Raw genomic sequence first — 17,770 nt, 5'->3', positions numbered from 1 at the left:
CTGAAAACAATGAAGTATTAAATTTTCTTCTTGGGAGCCTACCCTGCACAGGAAATTGAAACAAGTATATGTTAAAAAAAAAAGCTGTGCCAGGTTTACCTTTGTTGATCTTGGCTTTGCTGTCTGACCCTTCAGCATTACCAATGAACAGTGGTAAGATGGGCTATAAGAATGTTTTCACATTTATCTACAGGGGCATTTGGTGTAAAGTGCAGATTTCCAGAGTTCTACACTGATGTCCTTGTACTAAATTAATTTACAATGTATTTGAAAATAGGCTCTTTTTAGTTTTGATCCTCAAAATATATGAACTCTTTTGACTGAGAACTTCAAACATAAAAAACTTAGAAAACTTAGTTTTTACATACTTCTGCTCCAAATGTCTTATTCTTTCAGCTAAGAGTGCGTTTTGTCTTTTGCTTTCTTTGATTTCCATTTTTTTTCCAGCAAAGCCTTTTTCTGTGCGTATAACTAAAGTGACTATTTAGAGCCCATTCACTCAGTAATGGTTGTTTCTTGTGGTACAGCATAGTTGAGGAAAAATAGTGTAGGTAAAATCTCATTGTTTCCTCTTTGCAACACAGTAAGATAACTTTAATTTCTCCCCTTTTGTCTGTATTTGTGTACAGAAAGAGTAAGATAATGCACTGGTTACCCTGAAAAGAAATGTATCTGCCTATCTATCTCTTAAAATTGATCTTTAGAACAGACTCTTGAGCTTATAAAGTGCTTATTAGTAATTATTAATTGCATATTTTCGGCTATGTTAGATGTGCATTAATTAGACCTATGTAAGGAGGAATGTTAAACATTTATTATTAAAGACCAGAGCTAATTAATTTGAATGCATTATTGTGTGCATGTTTCCGATATTTTCCTTTAATAATATATTTGCTTTGTGTTGTGGCTTAAAATGGACTGTTAGCTGCTTTTGATGCTTAAATGAGCCAGTAAAAACAAATACTATGGCAATGGCTTTTTTTTAAAGCTATTTGTTTTATAAAACATTTTATTTAGTCCAGAGAATAGGCAGAATAACGTACATTTTATTAAATAATAAAATAAAGGGATACCAACAGCACATGAAATGGCAGAAAAGTGATACCATCAAGTATCAGAAATTCTATGAAAGCTTTCATAGGACTTGTTTTTTCGTAGAAGCTATCATTTAGTTTCATATCCTGTCTTGTAGGTAACCTTAAGAAACATTTTTCAAATGACATTTTAATGATGTGACATCTTGAATAACATTTACATGCCTGTATTTCTCCTGAAAACACAAATACTTTAAAGTGCAGGATCTGACCTTAAAACCTCTATCTTCTTACTAGCATAAAGCATGGGCTTATAATCACAATTTTTATTACTTTAATGGAAATAGAGAGTATCGTTTTTTCTCCACATTACTTTTCTGTTATTAAATAGCTTAAATTATGAAAAAACATCCCTTAAGCTTAATTTTTTAAATTAAAGCATAATGTTTTTTAATAGTATCTAACCAGCAGAAATTAGCTACAGACAGCAAAACTTTTATGTGGCTCAGTCTGATCATTCTATTATGGTGGGCTGATTGAACTAGTGTTTCTTCACTAGAAGCTTTTTTACAAATGAAAGAAGAAGTTTGTTATTACTGCTGTCTGTGTCCATACAGTCCAGTTTTTGCTTATATCCAGTAATGAGGCTATTTATTTGCACACAGAAAATGATGCTTCAGAGGAGGAGTAGGAAAACAGAAGAAATACTCACTGATATACAAAACGTAATGCTAAGTGATAGCAATAAGCTAATCTTAAGGGAGATTTTTTCCAGTGAATAAAGTCATGGAAACCTGTGGTTAGCTTACTTAGCGTGATTTCTCACTTCCTATCCATTCTCATATTGACTTGTCTTTAAGTACTGACAAAATGTGGATTAGAGTGTTCCTACATCCACATATATCCTATCAGAAGATTGTTAGCAGAGAGTCAGAAGAAAAACCATAGGCTTTATTGGAAAATATGGTATAAAAAAGACATCTGTAGCTACCGCTCTAACTGGCCTTTGCAGGAAAGTATATATTCCTGCTGATATTATTTCCAGTTGTTCAAGGACGGAAAAATTTTGAAGAGGAATTAAAACATGGCCGTAGGACCTGGCAGAAAATTATCAGATAAAAAACCTCTATCTGTCCTCTTTGGTGAAGAGTCTGAGCCTTACCTCACTGGGCAAGAATAAAAGTTTTCCCTTGTCTGCCCAAGATCAGGGCTGAGCAGGAAAGCTCTGCCCCGGGTATGCTGGTCAGCTTTCAGCAGGGCAAGCATGCTCTCCTGCACAATTTTCCTTCCTTAAGAGACTATTAGTCCTGACTGGAGGTAAGAGAATGTTACCTTGATATTGTCTTGATGATCTGCAGTGAGGTAGAAATGGAGCCAAGACGTAGGGCTAAAAGAGCAAACTTCCAAGCCCTAGGCAGAAATCATAAATGTTGAGACTCTGGGGTTGTATGGAACTTGAATCCAACATAGTGAAACCTAAAACATAAAACCCAGTAGAAAAGCCTAGCTTGAAGGAAAATCTAGATCCCTCTGGACCAGTCTGGCTGCATCTTTTGTGGGTAGCACGTGGTTGTGGGTCTGGTTTGGAGCCCCCTGTAACCCTAAAGCACAATTACCAGTCAAAATTCTACTCTTTTTTTTCTTTTTTTCTCTTTTCCCCAGCTGAACATGAGCAATAAAAAAAAGGGCATCTTGCAGTCCACAGGAATAATATTAATAATATTTTTAGGACATAAACTGAGGGTGTGCATTGGGAATGGTATCAAGGCACATGGAAAAGATAGAGAAGAAAAGTCTGCTGAGATGGGTACTGGAGGGCTGGATTGAACAAGGCGATGCAGGCAGAGGGTGGATCCATCTGTCCTGTTGCCCCAGAGGAAATATTTGCCAAACAGTATTCTAGATGTTCTCCCAGAGAGAACAGCCTGTGTCTAAGCTAGCAATTAAGCAGTATGGACTAACAAGGCTTATGGCCATTCCGTGCATTTCTCTGATTTAGGAGTATGACCCCTGTGCATTTTGAGAGGCTTAAAATGGGTTTAAAACAGCTGTGCAGGAGCATTATAAGTTGCTCCTTATGAAAGCATTGGATCAGTACCCCAAAGGTGACAGAATTTCTACCAATTGGGTAGAGCAGAGACACTGCCACCAATACGGAGGCTCCAAAAGGACGGAGTCAACATCAGATAGATAAACTGCATTCATTTTTACCTGCTGTACCTGCATTGAAGGAATTGTAAAGGAAGCAGAGTGCTGTAAGACAAGGACGGGATAAATTTAAATTAAATTTAAATTTAAAAACCACAGTATAACAGCAAGTAAAATCCTCAGGTGAATCCGAGCTTGGTATGTGGTAAAAATGGGTTTGTATTATTAATACAATATGAATATTGATTTTACACCAATTGCTGCTATTCTGTCTTGGTAGACATCTGCTCAGCTATATATATGTTTTGAGGAAAAAATATCTTTTTTTGGTGCTATGGTACTTCTGTGATATGTGAATTACTCTTAATTAAGAACTTAATAGAAGAAAATTGCCACTGGATGGTGCTGCTTGCTGTTCTAAGGACTCAATAGGAGTGTCTGCTTTGAAAGATACCATCACCAAGGCTTCACTTTTCAGAAAATGTTATTTTTTGAAATAATAGGAGTCGTATTTCAACATTAAGTGTGAAAACTAGTTTCCAAATGTTCATTTTTTATTTCCTTTTAAAACTAATTTTGAACTATATTTTGTTCAATTTGTGAAAGACCGTTAAGCATAAATGCATTGCCCTGCCCTGCGCACTATGTTTGTTTTGTGTTGTTTATTTCCCTTTCTGTTTAGGACAGAAGGTTAAATTAGCTTAATTGAATGCTGATGTTCAGCTTCTATCCTGCCTATGGCAACCAGAGGGATAGAGAGTCATGAGGTCTTAAAATTTTAACAAGGTGTTAGAATGCATGTACAATTCTAATGCACACAAACAGGGATGAGAACCACTCAGCTTCTCTTGGGGCCTCAAATGATGTTTTCCTTCAGCAAAAGCGAGGGCAAAAGTGAAGGGATGAACATGAGAGTATAGGGAGCAGGCTGGGAAGCAGATGTGATGGCATGGTCTAAAGAAAAAAAAAATATCCAGAGAACAAAACTGGAAAGAGAGGAGATATTGAAGATGAAAGGCTCTACTGAGGAACTACTGGCTAGAGCAGAAAGCTCTCTGTAAAGGTAACAGTGCTTCAGTTTGCCATGCTGTTGTTCACAGTGCATGGTTGTAAGTCTACATGGTTCTATACTAATAGTAAAAGAAGCTGACAAAGATTCATGTACAGAAAGTAAAATAGATTTGCCCCTGATTCTTTTGATTTTTTTTTTTCCATTCAATTTCTTTACTAGAAATGTGTAAAGATTTCTTGAGGAGCTAAATAGTTTGCTACACATTTCAGTATAGTATCTAATGTTTGTACTTAAAATGAATTCTGTTAGGGTTGGGATTTTTTTTGTAAAAAGAGCTTATTGAATATATGTTGAATCTTGTTTTCACAGAGTTAGGGGGACTGGCCATTTATTGTGTGATTAATAGGAATACCTGTCAATATTAAAATATATAGTTAATGTTTCCAAACCCACAGAGTTCTCTAGTCTGTATTCTTAACTGGACTTAGGCACATATTTCATGCTTAAGGTAGTACTATCATACTGAATGAATAGCCGTTGAATTCTTGTAGAAATGAGTAAGTTGTCTGTCCAGGGTTTGGGGTTTTTTTCAAAGCAATGAATACTTATGTAGAATGATGTGTTTTAACATGTTTTAACTTACAAAAATGAGATTAATAATAATAAGTCTTATTTAAGATTTGCATGGCTGTGCATATGGAATATATGCACATAGTGCCCTAATCTGGAGATGAACATACAGATAGCTGCTCTTCCTGTCATTGAATTTTTTGATGCTTGTAGTCACTTTGGGATCCTCTGTGTGCATCATCTTTCAGCAGCTATATTCTGTGTACTTGCCTCAAGAGCTGCTTTAGTCCATTCCTGAATACTCCATCAATATATATCATACTTTGTAAACTATGTTAAGCAACTCCCTTTTGCTTCATTAAACTCCCTGTAGAATTTACTTGTTACTGCTTAACTAAGTAATTCTAGGGCAGTTAGTTTTCTGTTATCATTCATTTTGCACTGGCTGTTCAGATATATCCCCTTTAAGAGGTTCTCATGTGCTGCGAATAATGCCCCACAGCAGAAAAAGCTGCAGAACTCTTTCTGTAGATATCAGGTAGGGAGTGAATTGAGGAGAGGAGGATGAGGATGTAAGGAATTAGCTACCATCACCAGCTGAAGGAGAAGTATAATGCTATACCTTTAACTAACTGGTGCTCGTTAGATGGTCCCTTTAGTATAGGTGAGGAAGAAGAAAATCAAGCAAATATGGCTGGCTCCATCAACTTTTCTGCTGCTCTGATCTCATTTGTACCTAACTATATCCTATATTTCTCGTATGTTGGTTTATATTCTGTACAAATCATACAATTTGCCAGAAGGGAAGCAAATTCAAATGAATTAAGAGTTTGATGCCTTTCTGCTTTGAAGTGGATCTACTGCATAGCAGAGTTCAAAGTATTGAAAGGCTTTCTTTGACCCTTATTCTTTTCCAACACAAGCTCAAATTTTCAGTTTTGTTGCTTGACAGAGCTAGGAAATTTACCTAAATTAGTTAGTTAAATTAACATTATTTTGTGCAAATTTCAGTTTCGATTTCAGCTTCTGATGGCAGTTTCAGGTTTTGGCATTAATTTTCCAAAAAAGTAGATCAAATGTATGTAACATGAAAGACTGAAGTTTTATCTGTATCCTGCTAAACCAGCTGGAATAGTCCAACACAAAACGGACAGTATCCTGCTAAACCAGCTGGAATAGTCCAACGCAAAACAGACAACCAAAATTTATAAAGCACATGAAGAACAAATTTCAAGAGGCAGTCAGGCTTATACTGTCTTGATTATCTTCAGGAAAAACAACATTTTTGTCTTTGAAAATAAATCCTTTCACTGCTGAGGTTATCTTCCTTTAAACTAGTAAACGCTTATTAAAATGTAAAAAAGGACAGATACAAAATAGAAAGTCAGAAAAAAATCTATCCTAGAGCAAAGTTTACTCCCCTTATCGCCTCCTCTTCCCGTCCCCGGAGAATAAAGAATCAAACTAGAAATTTTATAAAGTCTAAGGGGGATTTTTATAAAGTCTAGGGGGTTTCAGCTCCTCTAGAGGTAGGTGGAAAATGCATAAAACCCATATGTGGATATTGGCTCAGGAATAACCACCTGCTGTGGAATGCAGCACTATAGGAAATGAAAATTAATTTCTCAGTAAAATAAGTAGTTTAATGCAACAGGCTTCACTGGAGAAAAAAATGATAAGAAATGGACTGAAGCTTCATTTGAAGCCTTACATTAAAGTCGCTGACAGTTATCTTTCAACTGTCATTTATCACCTATAAAGAAGGACTTGTGAAAATAAAATGTTTAGTATGATGTATCATTTATCGAATGTCTTTAGAAACCCATTTTAGAAATATGCATGCCCTGGATTTCAGCTGGGAAAATATATGCTCTGAAATAGTGTACAGGTCATCATTCAATTGGCTTCTAAATAATATCCCTTTACTTCCTGGAGCACTGTAAAGTTGAAGCATTAGGTATTTTGAATTATTTTTATAATGATGCAGTTTACCAAAAGATATGATAATCTCTGTGGAAACGTTCCAAAATACTTTCAAACAGATAAAAAAGTTTAAATCTGGAGAAGATCTAGGTTATCTAAACCCAGCTTGCATTATAGCTCTATAAATGTATATTTTTAATTAATATCAGGCGCAAAGATTTGTGGTGTAAATTATTTATGTTGCTTTAATTCCTCACCTTAAAATTAACTCCTGAATTAAGAGTACAGAAACTATTTTACAGAACCAGCTTTCAGCATATTGTGTCACGCAGTAGGCAGTCATGAGACAAAATTTCTACATAGTTTTTCCTAGTTTTTACCTATTCTGAATTCACCATGTAGCATGACTCTGTGATGTTGCTATCACCACAACTACATTGTTGATATAATTTTTAAGTCTCCCTTGTTAAATCTTCGGGTGATCTCACTACTTATGTAAAATTCTGCAAACACCCATTCCCTTTTTTGAAATATTCCTTTTATGAAATTCCCTTTTTTTTCAGCTCCCAACCTAGTGATATCTTGTAGCAGTAATCTCTGTGACTGAATCCTCAACTGTATAGAGTGAAATCTGGGCTGCTTTGTTTTCTGCAGCAGTTTGTTTTAAGATAGCTCTCCCTTTGGAAAAGGCAAACACTGTCCTTTGCTGTGTCATTAGGTCAGCTCTGCTAGACCTTTTTCAGACAAATATAAAGGTGATGTTGATGGTGAAAATGCCCCTTCTGTGAAGAGATTATAAGGTTTGTAGGTGGGCTGGGAGGTGGGGAGCTCTAGTGTGCCAACTGATAGACTAAAAGCCTTGTATCTTCCTTGCTGTTCCGTCTTTTCTGTCTTTTTTAAAGAAACCTTTCCAGGAAATGACGCAAGGGACTTTCACGATAAGAACATTTTACAGAGCACACTAGAAGTGATTGAATCATTGAAATGGTGGGATCCAATTGTGAGATGAAAGAACTAAGAGTGAGAAAAAAAAAAAGAAAAGAGGTCACTTGGCTTGTGGCTTTGACAGAACAGGAAGAACCAAAAAGGAGGAGAGCATCTGAAGGGGTATTTTTGTACGAGAGGATGGAAACAGGAATAAATCTCTGAGTTTGATCAGGGGTCTACTTACAGCGGCTGGATTGAAAATGAAATATCTACCCAGTCAGGCTGATACAGACAACCCAGATTTGTCCTCTTATAGACAATTACTATTTGAAACAGAAACATTATGAATTGAGGTTCTTTTGTTGCAATCATCTTTCCTTTCTAGAGAATGCACAAAGGTATGCACTTTCTCAAATAAGAGAAGGATCAGATGAGTACAGATTATTTCTCAGTTCATCTTTCAAAATGTCTTTAGGGTCAAAATTCCATCAAATCTCTCAGTTTTTCTGGGTTTAATCTCCGTGTTAATTTATTTCTGACCTCTTTAAATTCTATACCTGAGAGCTTTTTTAATGGATACACCCTAAGATTTATCCTGAAATTATTTTCATCTTCCTTACAGTCTTCAAAATGGTTTGGATCAGGTCTGTACTGTTTTCCAGAAGGAAATAAAGGAATTTTACCTAATGTAACACCCTTCAAATGTGTATTAGATGAAACTATGTTTCAGAGTGTCACAGCTTACAATGTGTATCTCTTAATTTCTCCATTTTTAAGCTTTTAAAAATGACTTAACAAATATATTATTTCTTTGGGGGTTGCTTTATGTGAAAACAAAATTAAAAAGTAATCCACTTTTTCCTAAACCTCTCCAAATCTCAGCTTCCGAATATTTACATGACTCAGAGTTTACATAAGTGTGCTTTATAGGATTTATGTTACTGTATAACTCCAACTTGATAGCTTGTGTGAGTGAAGAACTGATATTTGACAAGTTTTTCGTAACAGAAGCTTTGCACCAGAATAGTCTCTGTTCATTCTTCAGGATATACTTTTGTATCCCCTTCTTGAAAAATCATTAGAAGAAAGGAACTGACAGATGACTCCATTTGCATAGTTTTTTTTTTTTTTTTCTTTCCATCTCTCTTCAGAAATTAAAGGAAATTTCACATGTAGGTGACGGCAAAGTCTTGGAAACTAAAGATACAGTCAACCTAATGTATGCAATTAAATAAACAATGATGACAACAAAAATACCTATGTGGAAATATTCAAAAGTAACGTTTCAAAAATCTAAACCAAATAAATTCTCAGAAAAAAACGTATCTTTCTGAGAAATGCAAAGAGCTGTCTAATGAGAGTGGTCATTAGCTGAGGAGAAAACTTCCAGTCTGAGGACAACTGAGGATTCCTCAATAGCTTAGCCTTGAACCTACTTTGCCCTGGTAAGAAGCTGATCTCCTTCTCTAACTGACATCTCTGCTTTGTGTCTTTATTGGAGAGAACAGTAAGGTCTAATTGCCGTACCCTGTCATCACCCACAAGAACTGTTGAATGTTATCAAATGCCCCCTGCCTTTGCAGAGTCAGAAGGGCCATATGTGTGCATTCTTATTAACACTCTAATACTGGAAATCAAAGATGAAACAGTGACTTATCAGACACATTTCTGTGGGAGGCGTAATCTGTGTTAGGTACTTTTATGTCACTATGACATTGAAATCTTGGTCTAATCTCTTGCTTTATCAGTATGAACAGGTTATTCTCTGCTGAATTTTGAAGAAAAACATAGGAGAATATGACAGATTTTTCTTTTGACTCCTAAATTAATAATTTATGTATTTATTTTTCTAGTAATTTCATAAATTGCTTAGTTGTTTACCACTACTCTTAAAGCTATGTTCAATTAAAAAAAAAAAAAAGCCAAATCTTTCTTTTTTCTTTTCCTTGGCAGGCAGGCAGGATGGCCTTGAGATGTCCACATCCTATTATTTCTTATCAGCAAAATATTTCCTACGAAATTAGCAGCAAATGAAGTATTTCTAGACTGCCTTATTTCTTTCTCAGAAATAACTCTGACTTGTGTCTGAATAATATTAAAATTAATTAATAATAAATGCTGTTAGTTAGATATGATCTTTTGCAGAGTGATATTTCATTAATTACATCCTTACTTCAGCTGAGTTATTTTATTGTATCGACACAATCAACGATCTTCCAGACATGGTGGATTAAATAACTACAAGTTAGCACAGGGAGGAAAAAGCACATATTCAGGCCATGCTTGCTTTTATACTTTCTCCTTGAGAATTTTAAGTGGAATCTATTCATTAGATACATAGACGTGAACTAATGTCCCTATATACTGTATTAACTGTTGCAGTATGAACTGAATATCTGTGTTGTGGTTGGAGGCCTGGATTCTATTTTTGGACATATTGCTTGTATGCTAAAGAAATATCAGAGGTGGGGGAGAAGTACTGTTCAATGCTGGACTAGTCTATACTAAAGAAACCATCTTTTGAGGAGCTGAGGAGACTGCAGCAAAGGTGTCCAACAGGTTCTAGCTGAAGTATACAGCTTCCTTGAAGACAAAACAATTTGTACAGACTGCTGGTGTGAAAAAAAAAAACTTTATGAAAGAAGAAAACTCTGTGTATGTGAGACAGAAAGCAGAAACACAGACTTACCAGATCTATCTGTGCTCCAGACCACAGACTGGACCTGGGAGCTCTAAGCCTAGTACATTTGTGTATGTGTAGGGTTCATCTACCCAAGTGTCAGCTATTTGCTTGGGAATTGCTTTATTGGAGATGACCAAGCACCTGTAAAGAATGAGGTGGATCACCTCCTGGGCATGAGTCTTCTTCCCACAGGCTGTGAACAGAAGCCAACAGGACTAGGCTTTTTGATCCTTAAGTTGGGGAAGATGAATTGCTTTCCATCATGGGTTACCTGTTGGCAAATATAAGAAACTGGTGCTGAAGTCCCTTCTCTGCCTTGAGATCAGGGCTGAGACTTCCTGGTAGGGTTTTGAACAGGCAAAGTATTTGGCTAGTCTCCAGTCAGGTCTTTTGTTTTTGAAGGGGAGTGGAATAAAGGGGAAAAAAACCCCAAAGAAACCAAGAAAATAATAAAGTACAGGAATTTTTATTCTTTTCCCTTCTCCTTTTTAATAGTAAATAGATATTTAGAGGAGTCTCTGGTCAATTCTTACCCTCTGTTGCAGATTGTTCATAGGACCCTTGCAGCGATGCTGGGCTCTTTGGCAGCTTTAGCAGCCTTAGCTACTGTTGGGGAGGTAAGTTATCAAACTGTAAATGCTTGCTTTGTTTCTGGGTGTATCATAAATATCTGTGTTTTCCCTGTTGTGACTGGGCACCTGACAGAACAGTGTTTTTTAGAGAAAGAGATGGTAAGGCCCATGTTGGGATGGGGAAGCATCTTGGGGAAAAAGAGTCAGTGTAGAGTATAGAACAGAATAGCAGAAAAAGACAGTTGATGCTATTTTGTTCTGATTTGGAGGAAGATGAGTACAACAACTTCAGCTTAATTCAAGTTACTTTAACACTGTTATTTTCAGTAATGTTAGGTTACCAGGCAAACCTAAATGGAAATGCATTGCCTTCTGCTACCCTAAATAATTACATTTCGTGCATATACATTCCAATACTTTTGTTATGCACCCACTCCCGCCCTGCTAGTTGATATTTAGTGAAACCTGTGATTGTTTTTCTCTGTTTTTCTCATAACTGGTGAATACATCATTGTCCTTTAAATTTCCTCCACTTTGTTCACAGGTGAAACACTATGCTTTTGTTCTCTTACCAAAAAGTAAACTGGAGTGCACAATATAATTAATTTATCTTTTATTTCTGTAATGTTACATAAAGAACAACTAGATAAATGAATAGCCTAATATAGTCTTTTGATAGTGACCCACTTAGGATGCCAGCAGTACTTTGAATTAGTAATAATAATAGTATTAGTAGTAATAATAATAGAAATACTAGAGAGTAATTGTTGTGTATATTGTAGGAACACTTATTAATTTTCATCTTAGCTTATTTAAATGTTTCCTCAATTAAGTGGAGGTTATATTTCATAGCTAATCACAAGTTAGGTATTTTGTGGCATTCACCAGTAATTGTGTTTTTTGATTGCAGAGGCCAAGTATGATCAAAGTGGTGGAGTGGATTGATTATGAGACACTGTCACTGCTATTTGGAATGGTAACTAAAATGCCCTTTTTTCTCTAAATGTGCTGAAATAATCACATTCAACACAGAGGTTTTTCCCTTCTAAACATTTTGTACTTTGGTGAGATGTGATGAAAATTTCGACCTTAAGGCATTTATCAAAAAGGAAGATGATCACACTTTTGAAGGAGCCTGTTGAAAATGTTATCCTTTTCTATTTTTTAAAAAAATCCATAAAATCATGTTGATAACATACTAAAAACATCCTTGAGGTCTATAATTGGAGAGACCTTTTTAAGTGCCAAGTATTACCACTTTCATTTATCTTGTTAATTTTGTTTACTCAAAACCTTCCTCAAACACACTCAGCTGGAAAAGTGGTTTTCTTTGTCTTCGTCAGTGTTGTTTTTGGAGCCAAAAAAAAAAGCAAAACAGAAATGGAGGAGAAATATCTGCTTAGATTATAATCATACAATATTTTAATCACTTTGCCCAGAGCTACTTATGGTAAATAAAGTTGTCTAAGTTGTCCAAAATACGCAATGTGCAGGGACAAAATTACAGTTATATGTTGCCATTATGGGCTTCGCTTATTTCCTGACACTACTCCCTGCCTTCCCCACAGAAAAAGAAAGCAAAACCAATCTGTTGTGAGCAAAGATGGAAGGACAAGAAACCTCCCAGAAATGTGGGAAAATGCAAATAATTTTTAGACTCGCTCTCTTCTGCACTCTGTAGAGCACTACTACAGAAACAAAGCACACTTATTGACTTTTCTTGATTAATGACATAAGGGAGGTACATTGAGTACTTAATGTATGATGCTCACTTAGTGACTGCAAATAAAATTCAACCAGACTAGTATGACATTTACAGACCGTTTATGATAAGAACTGCAAGAACTCATAAATTTCAACATGTGATGCATTGACATGAGATATCTGGCAGCTATAGTAGATATCCTAATATGAAGTTGATCATATTGTTAGAACTGTGACAGATAAGAAGGACTTCTGTCAGTATCCCAAACTGCATTGCTTTGGTTTTGTGTCATAATTCAGTTGCAAACTGTCCTCTTTCACTTCATCTTTTGGTAGATGGTTTTGGTGGCCATATTTTCTGAGACTGGATTCTTTGACTACTGTGCAGTAAAGGTAGGCTTGTTTTGGTACTCTTAATCATTATTGGACTAATAAGTTAGAATTTAATCAATTCTGTTACACCAAGCACTATCTTTAAAGAATCTTTCTTAGGGCAGCATATATTTACCGCATTAGAAATGACACTGCTCACCTTGTAATTTTGAAAGATCTCTTAGGGATGAAAGGAAGCCCTTAAGGTAATTCTGTTTCTACAGGAGAAAGGCAAAGGCATCCAAACATATGGAGAATATAAAGCTGAATTATTCTACTGTCTTCCCTCGGACTGCAGCTCTGCTGTAACTGAAATCTGTATTTATGCCTGGCAAAGGGAGAGAGGAATTGTGGGAACTATGATTGGGTTAACAATCACACATGATAAACCGCCTCAGACCTTTGCACAGGAGCAGAACCAAAGATTACATGAAAAGGGCAATTCTGATGGATTGGTTATAAAGCAAATATTACCCATGGTGAGAGACTTCTTCATCTGTGGCAAAGCTTAATTTTCTTAAGAGTGGAAAGAAAGAAAATAAAAGTGATAAAGAGAGCTACTTTGAGCACAGAACCTCTATACAAAACATGAGGGGACACATCCACTGCCTACATAGATGCACAGACTGTGTAGCACTGTCAGTCCTATTCTGAGGGTGGGAAAGGTGTCCCAGTGTGTGGAGGGGGTAGGAAGTCTGCACTGTGTTAGCGTACACAGGGATGTGGGCAGAATGTGAGGGCTCAGCCCTGTTCCTGCCACAGGCACCCTCTGTGCCTGACAGGGAAGCATGATGCCTCTTCAGAACTTTTTCTTCCTCTGTGTCATGGAAATGTTTGCCCATTTCCACAAAGTATTTTCTTGCTATATTAATTAATCTTGGAGAGGGTGCTGTTGGAAGTGCATGGAGTAGTAAATTCCTTGAGAAGACTGTTGTCTCATCTTTGCTGAAGTTGTTTTCTTTCTATCATTTTTTTTTTAAATTAAGCTGGAGTGATCTAGCCTCTTAATTTTGTTTCTGTTTGTTTGGTTTTATTAGGCCTATCGATTCTCTAGAGGCAAGGTATGGGCCATGATCACTCTTCTGTGCCTCATTGCTGCAATTCTTTCTGCATTTTTGGACAACGTTACCACTATGCTGCTTTTTACTCCAGTAACCATAAGGTACTTTATTGTAACTGTTTTGGATTTGGTCTTTTATGGCCGGCAATCAGTAGTAGACATGTGTGCAAAATGCTCGTTTGGACTTCTTTTGATCACCTAAGTGGAAATCAAAACTTCAAATACTCCTATTGCAGTAGTGTAAAGAGCTAACATTTTCAAGGGGACTGTTTGCTTTTTCTCATTGCATTAATAGTGAGCACATATCTGAAACCTGTTATACTGCCTTGGCAGCTAACTATTCTGGTTTGTCTCCACATCTGAACTGCAACAGCATATTGCACAAAATGATCCCTAGGAGACGAATTCTTTTTTTTCCCCTTGAAGGAGAGAGAATTTTTTAATTAAAGCTGCCTTGTCCCTTACTGGCTAATATCTATGTGCAATTTGGTACTTCGTGTTTTAGGAAAGTTGTTATCCCTTCTAAGACAGTTACAAACAGAATTAAAAAATCCCCAGATTTCAACCAAAACTTTGTTGCAGAATATGAGACTCCGGATTTTCTTCCCGCTGGTGATCATGACATCAATACAGCTACTGGTTAATTGTACATTTCGAGATTAGGTATTTGGAACTTTTAATAGTGAGCAGTGAAGTTAATTACTTCAGATTTCTGTAAATTTCTGTAACACGTGATTTGCAACTACATTTAATCAATGTGTGATTAAAATTACTGTTTAACCTGAATTTAAGCCATGTCTGGCCATGCACATCTGGTTAATCCAGTTCAGTTTCTGGAACATCTAGTCTGTTTTTAAAATGATCCTGAGTTATGTAACACTTGCAGTCATTATCACATTAAAGTATGCAAAATTTTATTAATATATGATCCCACTTTAAAAATATAGTGTAAAACAATAAAAACTTTTGCAAGTGGAATTTGTTCTAGATTGGGAAACAGCCAGTGAATGAAAGCTCCACTTGTCTTCTGTCCGATTACATTTTAAAGAGCTCACTATGCTTTACTCCAATTAGTAATTTCATCTCTAGCAGTAAACAGCACTGAAATTGTTAAACACTAGGTTTTCTTTAGCTATGCTGAAGAACATTTTGAATTAACCATAATTAAGAATAGATTGAAATCCAGACATAAATACATCATGAACTACTGTCCATAGGCAGAGCTACTGTCGTATTTATTCTGTTTTTAAAGAATCATAGACTAGCCCAGGCTGGAAGGGACCTTGAAAGATCATCTGGTCCAACCTTTTGTGGAAAAGAGAACCTAAAAGAGAATATCTATCACCCTGTCTAATCGTGGCTTGAAAGCTTCCAGTGATGGGGACTCTACCAAGTCCCTGGAGAGGTTGTTCCAGCCATTAATTGTTCTCACCATAAACATTTTTTTGTTATGTTAAGATGAAATCACTCGCAGTGCAAGTTGTACTTGTTTTCCCTTGTCTTCTCCTTGTGAAAACCTTCTGCATTTAAACCAATCCTTTAAGTATCGGAGTTTTATACTAAATATATACTAGGTACTTCACTTTCATACTAAATGATTTTGTAACACTGAAGAAGGAGAAACTCTGGTATTTGAATCACTATCAAAGCTAAATAAAATTTTTATCTCACCTAGAAAAAATAAATAATTGCTTATTTCTAAAAACTTCATGATGGCAGTAATTTTTTATTTTTATCTTACTGCTGTTGTTTTCAGACCTTGTCTACAGCCTCACTACATTGCACTGTGTTATCACTGCCACGCAGATAAAAGTTGCAGAAAATCCTTTGGACTCTATGAAAATAAGGATTTATATTTCCATCAATAATGCCTGAAACATGATACTTATTTCACTCTGCATATTGTAGTAAGCTGATAAAAAAATTAATAACTATCTCTTTTTAGCTATAGTTTATTTCCAAGATAATTTTGGTATTAGGAACTGGAAAAGGCTTACAGTTGTTCATATGGGAAATTATATAACTAGAGTAAGTAAACTGAAGTAGTTTGATCATACCACATAGCTAACACATTCTGATGGCTTTGGACTTTGCCTTTCTTGATGTATGTCAGTGGTTCTTTCTTCAAGTTATCACTGGGCACATCATAAAAAATTGTTAAGGAAAAGTTAAGGTTATAAGTTGGAAATGCTGGGAAAACAAAGACTAGTTTAGTTAAAATTACAGGTACAATTGTGTTCTTGTACACAATTGCTACAATTGGATCCCTTAAATGCATAATTTTAGGTTTTTGGGGAAACAGTTTATTTCTGCACTTTTAGTTTGTTCTGGATTTTTTGTGTGCTGATGTGTGTCATCTGACTGTTTTTTCTGAGCTTTAAATTGACATTCTTGGTGACAGAGTAAGTCTATCAAGTTAAGCTTTGTGCGATACACTCTTTTCTCTTTGAAATATAGGTTTTAATAATACAGACTTAGACTGAACAGTAAAGCACAACTCTTCCTTTAGGGAAATGTGTGACAGAACTACAGCAAAATCAATCCTGAAAAAGCTTTCTTGGTGGTCACTCTTCCCCACATGTATTAGGTAGAACTGGTAATAATTTAAGTGTGGACTCAATCTTCACACACTGGAGCAACGTTTTGATAAGCCATGAATTAAAAAGCAGTCGTTCCTTATTCTGAAGTGCTGAGGTGTGACCTTAACTTTCAGCCTTTAGTACCATGGCCCAAGTTTAAACTCAAACACGTGCTTCTCAAATAAGTGGATTGTGCAGGTCTGTGCGTAAATGCAATTTGTGCAAGTTGAAGTAGTCTGTGTGAAGATTACAGAGCATAAATGGGCTCTGACTTGAAAAGGATCTTGAGGTTGCCAAGTCAATTCCAGTATTTGCCAGAGCACTTATTAAAGAAGCATCTTACTAAAGAAGCATTAAATATGTTTGAACTGCTAAAAACATTTTGAGATTTGGTTAATGAGGAATGTGTATTTTTTACTCTTTCTTCATTAGAAATAGAAACTGTCATGATCAAGCTTTAGAGAAATAGAAAACCAGAAACTGAATAAACTGAATAAACTTGGGCTGAAAGCTGAGGTTCCTAATGGATGATTCATGGCTAATAAGTTGCTTGCGCAATCCTGTACCACTGCTTTTCACATGAACATTAACAACCGATGTTGAGTGCAGAGCCTGTGGCTGCCCAGAATGGTTCTCCATAGGTTACTGTAGCCTGGGGACCATAGTTCATAAAGCTCTAAGACACTGAATATTTGAAATGCTGTTTTCTGTGTAGTCCAACTGTTGTAATAGTTGATTACTTTTAATGAAACAATTTTTAACACACATAAATTTTGTTACCACTATTACATTATAAATGTAAAAAAACCCCAATCCTTTTGCATTTATATTTCTATAATTATGGTAGCACATATAATGTAGAAAAATTAAAACTTTAGCAATACACACACACATATTATTATAATGTTTAAAGTCCTGCAGCTTTACAGTTAAGTGACTCTATCTTGTAAATTTTATAAATTTAAAGATTTAAGGTAATTTAGTCACATGGTAAGAGGTTAATTTAATTCTCTTTATACCACAGGCTCTGTGAAGTACTTAATCTTGATCCTAGGCATGTCCTGATTGCAGAAGTAATCTTCACAAATATTGGGGGGGCTGCCACAGCTGTTGGAGATCCTCCCAATGTGATCATTGTTTCAAAGCAGGAGCTGAGAAATAAGGTATGTTTAGTAGCTGTTTGGCT

The 17,770-nt window shown here is 35.9% G+C and overlaps 1 protein-coding gene across 4 annotated transcripts in view; it reads left to right on the top strand.

The window, feature by feature from the left end:
* Nucleotides 1-17,770, top strand: part of OCA2 (OCA2 melanosomal transmembrane protein) — a 188,547-nt gene that overhangs the window by 70,762 nt on the left and 100,015 nt on the right. For all 4 annotated transcript variants that reach the window (XM_009568932.2, XM_054079259.1, XM_054079270.1 and 1 more), the window contains 5 exons: nucleotides 10,843-10,914; nucleotides 11,780-11,845; nucleotides 12,910-12,966; nucleotides 13,983-14,107; nucleotides 17,609-17,747. In XM_009568932.2, coding sequence (XP_009567227.2) covers nucleotides 10,843-10,914; nucleotides 11,780-11,845; nucleotides 12,910-12,966; nucleotides 13,983-14,107; nucleotides 17,609-17,747 — 459 coding nt within the window. The remainder of the gene's footprint in view (nucleotides 1-10,842; nucleotides 10,915-11,779; nucleotides 11,846-12,909; nucleotides 12,967-13,982; nucleotides 14,108-17,608; nucleotides 17,748-17,770) is intronic.

The sequence above is a fragment of the Cuculus canorus genome, chromosome 1 (genome assembly GCF_017976375.1).
Source record: "Cuculus canorus isolate bCucCan1 chromosome 1, bCucCan1.pri, whole genome shotgun sequence".
Lineage (NCBI taxonomy): Eukaryota > Metazoa > Chordata > Aves > Cuculiformes > Cuculidae > Cuculus > Cuculus canorus.
The sequence above is the reverse complement of the archived record's forward strand: the minus strand, read 5'-3'. Positions and strand labels throughout refer to the sequence as shown.